This window comes from Nicotiana tomentosiformis, chromosome 7, assembly GCF_000390325.3.
Source record: "Nicotiana tomentosiformis chromosome 7, ASM39032v3, whole genome shotgun sequence".
Lineage (NCBI taxonomy): Eukaryota > Viridiplantae > Streptophyta > Magnoliopsida > Solanales > Solanaceae > Nicotiana > Nicotiana tomentosiformis.
This window is the reverse complement of record NC_090818.1, coordinates 63,173,705-63,183,918: the sequence shown is the minus strand read 5'-3', so window position 1 is coordinate 63,183,918 and position 10,214 is coordinate 63,173,705. Positions and strand designations below refer to the sequence as shown.

The 10,214-nt window shown below is 37.8% G+C and overlaps 1 protein-coding gene across 1 annotated transcript; it reads right to left on the bottom strand.

Moving 5' to 3' along the window:
• Positions 1-340: 340 nt before the first annotated feature.
• LOC117273855 (uncharacterized) lies at positions 341-2,103 on the bottom strand. Its single transcript, XM_033653059.2, has 3 exons — positions 1,783-2,103; positions 675-1,589; positions 341-595 (listed from the first exon to the last, which is right to left on the bottom strand). Exons 1-3 carry the CDS (start codon positions 2,101-2,103, stop codon positions 341-343), a joined length of 1,491 nt encoding a protein of 496 aa, XP_033508950.2.
• Positions 2,104-10,214: the final 8,111 nt, after the last annotated feature.

Sequence of the window (10,214 nt, the reverse complement as noted above, 5' to 3'; positions counted from 1 at the left end):
TGACAAAGCTAAATTGTTTGACTTGAAGAACCTTTTTTCCTTGCTGCACTCATTTGCTGAAGTTGTGACCTTGTCACTGCATTTCTTCCTTTAAACATCAATTCGGGGGGCTTAAATCTAATGTCTATGTTAGTTGCAGATGTATCCTTGAATGTCCCAGCTGATATGACTCTCTCAGATGATATACCAGGCTGTAAAATACAATGAATTAGTAAAAAACAGAACAATTCCAGCCCACAAAACTACATTATAATAAACTATACGCCCTTACATTCAGGATAGTAGTTCCAGTCATAGTGTTAGTGAAAATCCCAAAACCAGTATGCCTTGGCCTTTTATGTCAAATGGTTGCTGCATTAGCCGAGCCTCCTCCTAGTGTAGTTCCTCTTCCTTTTCCCCTACATAGTCCATGGCCTCTTCCTCTTCCTCTTCCTCTACCAATCCCAGTTGATTGATTGTTGCTTTGTCTTTTGGCAATACTTATATCCTCACATATAGAGGATGGATTGCTTTGTTGAGATGGTATTTCCTGTGATGATCTTGGTGGAGGTGGTGGCATATTTTGACTTTGTTGATTAGCACTTCTTGGAAGATGCTGACAGAAGTAAAACAAAAGAATATCAAAATTGCAAAAAAAGAATGTAAAAGACAGAATTACAAATATCAGAACTTACCCCTTTCCTGCATCCAGATTTGTTGTGTCCTGTTTGTTGGTAGTTTGAACAAGTCATCTTTACCCCTTTCTTTGATAGTTTACCATGCTTTTTTTTTGGTTCATCCTTGGCTTTTCTCCTACATCTCTTTGGTCTAACTGGCATAGGTTTAGGTTCCGAAGGCTCTATAGATGGATTTGTTGAATCCGACCACATCTTCATGTTGGGGATTGGTTGAATGAAATGCTGGTAAGCTTTAAGGAAAGTTTCCTTCCTATACCAGTGGATAACATAATCATCTGGGCCTATTTCTCTATCATAGAATGCACATACTGTATGTTGACATGGAATGCTCTTCAACATCCATGATCTACAAGTACATGTCATGGTCCTAAAATCAACAAAGAATTTGTACACACCTTCATCAACTTCAAACCCATGTTCTGCATTCCACATAACCTTACACCTCCTAGAAAGGGCTTTGTTCTCTTCCAGTATCATCCTAGCCATTGGTGCAATATCAGTAACCCAAGTCTCAACAAACCTCCTCATTTTAATGGTCCTATTCATGATTTTATGTCTAATTTCTTCCAACATAGTTATAACAGACTTGTGCCTAGGACCTACTATCCAAGAATTGAATGTTCCACACATGTTATTCTCAATGACATCACACTTTGAATCTTCTCTAAAGTATGTCCTACACCAACACTCTTTATCATACTTCAACAAGTTTTCACATATCTTATAACCAAGCTTATTCATTGCTTCCAGTTCTTCCTTGAATTTTACTTCATAAGATGCTTTGGCACATCTCCAGAATTGTTTCCTCCATTCTCCACCTCTCCAGTTCTTGGACCAGTTAGACCAAATGTGTCTAGCACACATTCTGTGTTCTGCCATTGATAGTAATTCCCTTATAGTTGGTACTAGTCCCTATAAAAAATAGTAATAACTGTTAGTGGACAGTATATATAAAGCAAGAAAAAGAAAAATTAAAAGTTGATTGTAACTTTACCTTTTGCATATCTGACATAACAGTTAAGCCAACACCATCTCCTAACTATAAATCTGCAATCAAATATGTGATGAACTAGCTCCAGTAGTGTTTTGTCTCTTAATCAACTACAGCCCATGCAATAGAAAATATTTGATTGTTCCCATTTCTACCAACTGCAACAAGTAACTCACCCTTGCAGATTCCCCTTAGAAAACAGTCATCAATTCCTATAATCCTTCTGCACCCTTCTAACCATCCTCTTTTCAAAGCATCTAAACATAGATAGAAATAGACAAACAGATTCTTGCCAGGAATAGTCTCACTATCTGTTCTGATCCAGCATGAACTACCAGGATTTGTTTGCTTAATAATATCAGCATAATCAGCAAGTCTGTTAAATTCCATCCTCCAGTCACCCATGAATTGACTTATCACCTTACACTTAGCCATGTAACAAACAGTCCTTCCAACATACAAACCTAACTTATCCCTAACCAAATCCTGAATCTCCTACAACTTAATATTTGGCTGGGAAATAATTGTATCTTTATACTTATTGGCAATGTACTTAGAAGTACATAATTTATTCTTATTTTTGGTGTTGCACTTATGAGCTGGATGGTACTTCTTCACAGTAAAGTCATATGAATCTCCATAATTGCTTGCATACAATTCCCTGTTACACTTGGCTCCTTTACACTTAACTCTAATCCTATCCTTTTCATTTGGCCTAATTGTTAGTTGCACTTTGTTCTTCACAGCATATGAGGCTACTGCTTTTCTAAACTCTACAGCATTTTCAAATACCATACCAAGCTCAAAACTATCAAGGTAACAGTCAGGGTCAAACCCTACCTTTTTACTTCTCCTTCTAGGAGGTATGTCAATACCCTTTTCAGCTAAAACATCTAACTCATATGTGCTATCATTACTTCTAATATCAGAACTGGTGTAGTAGTCTTCATCCCCTCCTAATTTTCCAGCAAACCTGTCCTCCTTAGATGGTCTGCCAATATCCTTAAAGCCTTTATCTATTCCAGCTTCTCCCAAAATAATCTCTTCAGTTGGAGTAGGTTTCTTTCTTTGTTTCTTCTGTTTTTTCTTCTTTCTTCTTTCATGCCTTAATGAAGTGAGCTCTTCATTCACATCACTATCATCTTCATCAGGAATGTTATCTAATTCAGACTCACTACTTGAAAGATCTGATGCCAAACTAGTATTTATGTTTGTTGTTTCTTTAGCCCCTTGCAAATTTTCACCTGCAACCCCAACATCAGCTAGATTTTCCTCAGGCACAGATGTGTTATCTGCAGTACTTTCTTGGACATTTATATCTTCTCCTACATATCTCGGGACAGGATCCTTGACAATATGTCCACCATGGTGAAAATCGACAAGAATATATTCGTTTGCAGACATGTCTAGATCCTCGAAACTTCAGTCACAACCAACTCCAGTCACGACCAGCTCCAGTTACGACCAACTCCACTCACCACCACGGTTAAAAGAAGCAAACGATTACCCGTATTAGTAATATAATGGCCAAATAGTTGACGGACAGTTGAATCTAACTCAAAATCGATGAAGATTCCACCGGGAATCGGTCTCAATGTAGTTTATTAGGGTTTATTAGGCTAAAAAAAGGGGATGTTGGGTGGAAGATCGATTAAGTGAGGCGAGATGTGTGGGTAAGGTAAAAACGAGGTTTTTTATCCGACCTGGGTAAATAAACACGTGTCAGACTATTATTGGTATGCCATTCCACATGGGAAGCGTTTAAAAACACGCGCTTAAGTTTCTGCAGCCCGGTCATGCATTGTGTTTAAATGGTATAGTCCAAAGTACAATTAAAGTGATCAATAGGAAAAGAGCTAAGTTAAGGTGTCAAAATGAAAACTGGAGCCAAGTTTAAGGGGCTGTACACCTATTTGGCCTAATAATTTAATATATTTTTCTCAAAGAGAAATGACAGATTGTTATGACTAAGTTGTTTTTCCTTTTGACACTATAAAATTGCATTAACGGCACCATCACAGCTCGGTATTTGTTTTCTTCGCTCTTTTATATTTACTTGTTTAAGCAGGTACTTTCCGGTATTTCGGTTTGGCTTTTATTCCAATATTTTTCAGTCAGTAACTAAATTGTTTGAGAAAAAAAGATGAAAAGGTATATGTACTGTTTCTACCAGTATATGTACTGTTTCTAACTTTGAAATAATGATTGGCACCTCAGGATGGTAAAATTCATGAGAAAAAAGAGGAAAAAATCCCATTCTCTCACCGACATTTCTTCTAATCTTTTTCACTTTTTCCCTATTATGGATCCATGAAAAGAAAAGGAAAAGAAGACCTTCATTGAAACACAAATATTTTAAAGAAAACATGCAGTCTCTCTATTTTTACAGACCAAAAGCAAAATATGTTATTTTCACTTTTGGCTTTTCTCTCCTCTTCTTTTCTTTTTTATTAGTTGAAAATTCCATGTTCTTTTTCTTTTGTCTTGATTTTTCTTTCTTAAGAGGAGTAGAAATGAGAAAGACAGGACACAATACTTATATACGTTCTTGTAATAAGAATATTCTGAATTTAGTCCTTATTTTTTTGGTTCTGCAACTTCAGGCTCTTCCAATAAAGAGAGGGAATGAGAGAAAGTTACGGATACTTAACTCGATCAACTAATAGCCTTGCAACCTTACTACTCCATTCCAATTTGTGTGACAACATTTCCTTTTTAGTCCGTTCTAAAACTCCTTCACACAACCCATCTATAAACCATTAAACAATGCATATGCATGCAGAACTCATAAACAATATATACAACGTGCTATAGAACTTATTGCGTAGAGTATTGATGTGTAATGGAAAAAAAGGCATGACACGTGGACTACTATCAAAGGTGACAAGTGGCACATCCAATCAAGCGAATTAAAGAAGTCAAGAAGGCGCGGGAGAAACACCCACGGTGTTTCTTTAGAAAGACTACCAGTTCTGACAACTAGAAAAAAGAAAAGAAATAGGAACGGAATGAATAAAAACCATAAAGGGGGAAGGTACATGAATTTGTTATAAATTAGGAAGGAAAATCGACATTAAACGTGGTTACGAGGAATCTTCAGTCATTAATGTTGTTGTTACAATTATATATGGTAACGGGCAATCAAGGTAATTAATGCCAGAATTAAGTAGGGAACCCGTTATAATTATGTACCAGTATATAAGGATCTGGTCCTCATTTATAATGACATCTGAATTTTAATCAAATATATGCAATTATTCACTTGCTTTATTCGAAAGATTCTAACCGCAATTCTAGGAAGGATTATCAATCTATCTTGAGTTTTCTTTCCTTGTATATTATTTTCATTACTCTTTTTATTCTTCAGATTACCAAGAAAGTGAAGTAATTTTGGTTATCAATAACCTGATTTCCTTTTGATATTGACTATGACAGATAAATCTATTTTTGGGTTAAATAAATTGGTTCAGTTACTGGGAATCTGATAATCTGTTCACTTTTCAAACTTCATTTTTTGGCACCAAAATATGTCAACTACTAACGAGAACAACCAGCTGAATCAACAAGGTGGAACTCCACCACATCACACATCCACGGACACTCCTCAGCACTTACGTTAAAGTTCACCTGAAAGGTCTGCTTTGCATACAGATGGACAACATGGAAATAACCAAACCGTTGAACAGGATGCTTTGAATCAGTTGATTGTAGAACACGTGAACGAAACATAGCAAGCTTTCGTTAGAGGATTACCCAAAGCAGCACAAACCCTACCACTAGTTAATACAACTACCTTGGAGAATCCACGTTCAGGACTCGATAACTCTGGAAGTGGAGAAATGCCCAAGGAATCTCGCGATGGACGGCCAGGTACACCAAATAATTCTAGTTTACATAGTTTAGTACTAACTTTGCAGAAATAACTGAAGGAGAAAAATGAGTGTATAGAACAAATACCTAGCGTGTCTCCTGTGATCAAAGGTGTGGATATTGGCAAATATTCGCAACAACCCTGGAAACTAAGTGCAACACCTTTACCAATGTCCAAAAAGTTTAAAATGCCTGATATCCCTAAATATGACGGGACATCCAACCCAAGGGATCACATTACTGCATTCACTACATGCGTGAAAGGGAATGATTTAACCAAGTAGGATATTAAATCAATTTTGGTTAAAGAATTTGGCGAAACTCTCACAAAAGGATCGTTAACATGGTACTCACTCTTACCTGAAAACTCTATTGATTCTTTTGCTGAGTTGCAGATTCATTTATAAAGGCGCATCCGGGGGCTCAAAAAGTTGAAAAATGGATGGAGGATATCTTCAAAGTTATACAAGGGAGTACTAATTGCTTAGAGAATTCGTGGATAGATTCCAACGTGAGAGAATGATGTTTGTTGCGAGTACCTGATAACTAGGAAGCTATGGCATTTGCAAGCAACTTGAACGAGAAAAGTTCAGAATCCACGAGGAGGTTGAAAGAAAGTTTGCGGGAAACCTACAACAACATGGAATGATGTGTACAATCGATACGGCATGAAGCGAAGGCCATGGATTCATGATATGGATGTTGTCCAATCTACATTGCATCAAGTTATTAAATTCACTTCACAGTGGGGGATCCGACCAATCCAGGGAGATCAATAGGCTTCACGGAGCATTAATTCAGTGGTAATTGCAAATACAATATCCAACAATGCAGACGCAAAATAACAGTTAAAGAATCCAGTTGGAGACGCTTCTATACATACCCCAACTGATGACACACAAGGTCATACATATGTCAATTCAAGACCTGATATGATTCAAGAGCTAGAGGAAAAAGAGAACATTAAAACAACCACGGAGGAGCTAGAAGCTGTGATATTGTAACGACCCAACCGGTTATTTTGAGAATTTTCACTTCCACGGTAGTTTGAAGGAATGAGTAGCTACGTATGATGTATTATGACTTGTGTGAATCATCGGTTCTGGTTTTTAGGTTATTCGGAAGTAATTTGGAAGAATAAATTTTATATTTGAAGCTTTAAGTTGGAAGAGTTGACCAAGTTTGACCTTTGTTAATTTGATCCAGAATAGAGTTTTGATGGTTCCGTTAGGTCCGGATGGTGATTTTGGGCTTGGGCGTATGCCCAGTTTTTCCTTTGGATATTTCTCGAAGGATTCAGCGCTAATTGGCGAAAGTTGGAAATTTGAAGGTTTGGAAAGTTCATAAGTTTGATCGGGAGTTGATTTTAATTATATCGGGTTCGGATTGTGGTTTTAGAAATTGCAATAGCTTCATTATGTCATTTGGGACATGTGTGCAAAATTTAGGTTCATTTCGGGTTGATTTGATAAGTTTTCGGCGCATGTTTTGGAAGTTGGAAGTTCAAAGTTCATTCAAGTTTGAATTGAGGTGCAATTCATTGTTTCAATATTGTTATGTGTGATTTAAGGCCTCGAGTAGGTTTTTATTATGTTATGGGACTTGTTGGTATATTTGGACGGGGTCCCGAGTTGCTCGGGTGAGTTACAAACGTGGTTCAGATCATTATTCCTTTTGTTGCATTGCTAAAAATATTTTGGTACTGGTGTGCCATATCTGCGGAGTTTTGGTCATAGAAGAGACTACGCGGATGCGGGCTTTCCATCGCAGAAGAAAGAAGAGGCTGGGTGAGAAAGATCGCTGAAGCGGAGGATTTTGGCGCATGTGCGGAGGTGCAGGTGCGATGAATTAGGCGCAAGCGCGAATGTCTTCGTAGAAGCAGAGTTTTGTTATCGCAAGTGTGAGGGGTACTAGTCCAAGCTGTTTTCGCAAAATAGATGGATTGTACCACATAAGCGAGGGTCGTAGATGCGATAGTGTGACCGCATATGCTGAAATGCTGGGTAGAACTATATTTTCGAAGTCTTGGTTCATATTTCACATTTTTGGGATTTTGGAGCTCGGTTTGGGAAACTTTGGAGATGAAATTCACCATGTGACTTGGGGTAAGCATTCTTGACTCACTTGTAATTATATTTCATGAATTGTTCCTCATTTTTTGTATTTGGTTGATGATTTTAAAAGAGAAATTGGGGGATTTTGCCTAAAGTTCATAGAGTAAAATTTTGAGTTTTGAACGTCAATTTCGAGTCGGATTTGAGTGAAACAAGTATGATTGGACTCGTAATTGAATGGGTTATCGGATTTTGTAAGTTTCATTGGGTTCTAAGGTGCGGGCCCAAGTTTGACTTTACGGTCAATTTTGGGCTTTTGATTAAAGGTTCAACTTTTATCGATCGAGTTTGTTTCCTTTGGCATTATTTGATATATTCGAGTTGATTTTGGCTAGTTTCGAGCCGTTCAGAGGTCGGTACATGTGGGGTGGCATTTTTGGACCATCGTTTGGCTTGCTCGGTGTTGGATTTGGCTTGTTCGAGGTAAGTAACACTTCTAAACTCGGTAATGAGGGTATGAAACCTTGAATTATGTGTTATGTGATTGATGTTGAGGTTATATGCATGCTAGGTGACGGACGTGTGGGCGTGCACCGTGTAAATTATGATTTAGTCGATTCCATGAAACTATGTAGCTATCTTATTTGAACATTTTTAATGTACTCTATGTTTTAGAGCACCCGAGCTGTAATTTATGCTAGAAATTATGTTTAGGCTATATGTTGGTACTATTAGGATCTACAGTGGTCATTATTTGCAATTAACTTATTTGCTTAATTATAGTTATGTACTCAGTCGAATTCATCATTGCATATCATATCTCAGTCTCTTTTATCGTATATTGTCACATTTCGTATCATTGATCTGGAGAGATTGATGACTGCGTGAGGCCGAGGGCCTGTTGTGAGTGATATTTATGGGATCGGGTTGCACGCCGTAGCAGACTTTATTGATTCATGGATTTGACTTACTATAGCGCTTGGGCTGGATCGGCCCTCCGGAGTCTGCACATCCACAATGGGCGCAGTTGGTATGGATTTTTGGGCTGGATCTGCCCTGGATTCAATTGCATTGGGTTGGATCTGCCTTGTACAGTTCTGAGTGACTGAGAGTGCTGAGTATTTAGCATGATGAGATACGAGACAATGAGGTTGAGTACTATAAGAGTGTGGATACATGAGTTCATCACTAAGATGCATTGCATTTGACATGCGTACTTGAGATACAGGCATAGAGATGAATTCCCTCACGCTAACCAGTTTTTGTGACATTCATGATTTCACCTGCATATTGACATATAGGCATAGAGTTGTGTTTTCTTCATGTTATCTCAAAATGAAACATCTTATTTATTGTTGAAAGGTTTTGAGAAAAATCATAGTTTTCAAACTTGTTCATATGTTTTTGGTATTTTCGGTGAGAGGTTTGGGATTAACTGTTATACTTGAAAAGCATGTCTATTTTCCGTAACTGATAACGAGTTGAGCATCTTATCTCTAAGTTATTTTCTTGTACCATTTTATTATACTATTATGACATGTGGCTGGTTATTGGAGGTGGACTCCGACCCTTTTCCCAGCTCGTCACTACTTTCAACCTAAGGTTAGTTTTGTTACCTATTGAGTATATGAGGTCGGTTGTAATCATACTACACTTCTACACCTTGCGTGCAGATGTTGGATGTTGATGCTGATGAGTACGACGGGAGCTAGATTTGAAGATGTACATGCGTTCCAGTTTTGGCTATCACTTGTCCCTGGTAGCATTGGATTCGAATTCTATTCATTTACATTTCAAACAGATGTTGTAATTATTTCAATTCAGTTTTGTATAAATTCTAAATCTTAGAAAGTCATGATTTTTACTACCAATCCTTGGGAAATTCTTGTATAAAAGTAGTTTATTATCATTTCTTCTCTTGATCAATCTCATTAAATTGGGTAGTTGTTAGTTGGCTTACCTAGCGGGTTGGGTTAGGTGCCATCACAACTAGTGGGGCTTTGGGTCGTGACAAGTTAGTATCAGAGCTCGAGGTTCATAGGTTCTACATGTCATGAGCAAGTATCTAGTAGAGTCTTTCGGATCGGTATGATGACGTTTTTACCTATCTTCGAGATGCTACATGGCATTTAGGATAAATTTCCCATCTTTCTTTTCTTATCGTGCGGTATTGATTCAACTTGAAGCGTAACTCTTTGAATTCCTTCCACGCATTCGTATGCGCATGTGAGCGCTCGGTATCAGCGGTACATCGACGACTTCTGATTCCATGGATGAGGTGCGAGATGTGATTTTGGAATGATGATGATGGGCTAGTCTAGAGGACTTGAGTCTGAGTTTTGACTGTAGCTTGAGCACGGGGATTTCGACTATGTGAGCACGTGCTTTTGGACTTATAAGTCTGGTTGTGTCCATATTAGTGGAATTTGTGTCTCGATGAGTGGTTGGATGGCTATATGATGAGTATGATATGACTGTGGGATGTGTTTAGATGGTTTGAATATGACGGGAAGAGTTTGTTTGGGATGTGTAAAGGACTATTGAGTGCTTGATTTTTGTTCTTGATATGACGTATAGTCTAGAGTTATAAGTGTGTTGAAAGATTTTACATGTTATTTAATT

What these genes read in the sequence shown, in the direction of transcription:
- LOC117273855 (XM_033653059.2), bottom strand. Translation starts at nt 2,103, where the DNA reads ATGGCTAAGTGTAAGGTGATAAGTCAATTCATGGGTGACTGGAGGATG. An exon ending in TATTTTCTATTGCATGGGCT is followed by an intron (nt 1,590 to 1,782) that starts GTAGTTGATTAA and finishes TATTTTTTATAG; the next exon opens with GGACTAGTACCAACTATAAG. An exon ending in AATCTGGATGCAGGAAAGGG is followed by an intron (nt 596 to 674) that starts GTAAGTTCTGAT and finishes TACTTCTGTCAG; the next exon opens with CATCTTCCAAGAAGTGCTAA.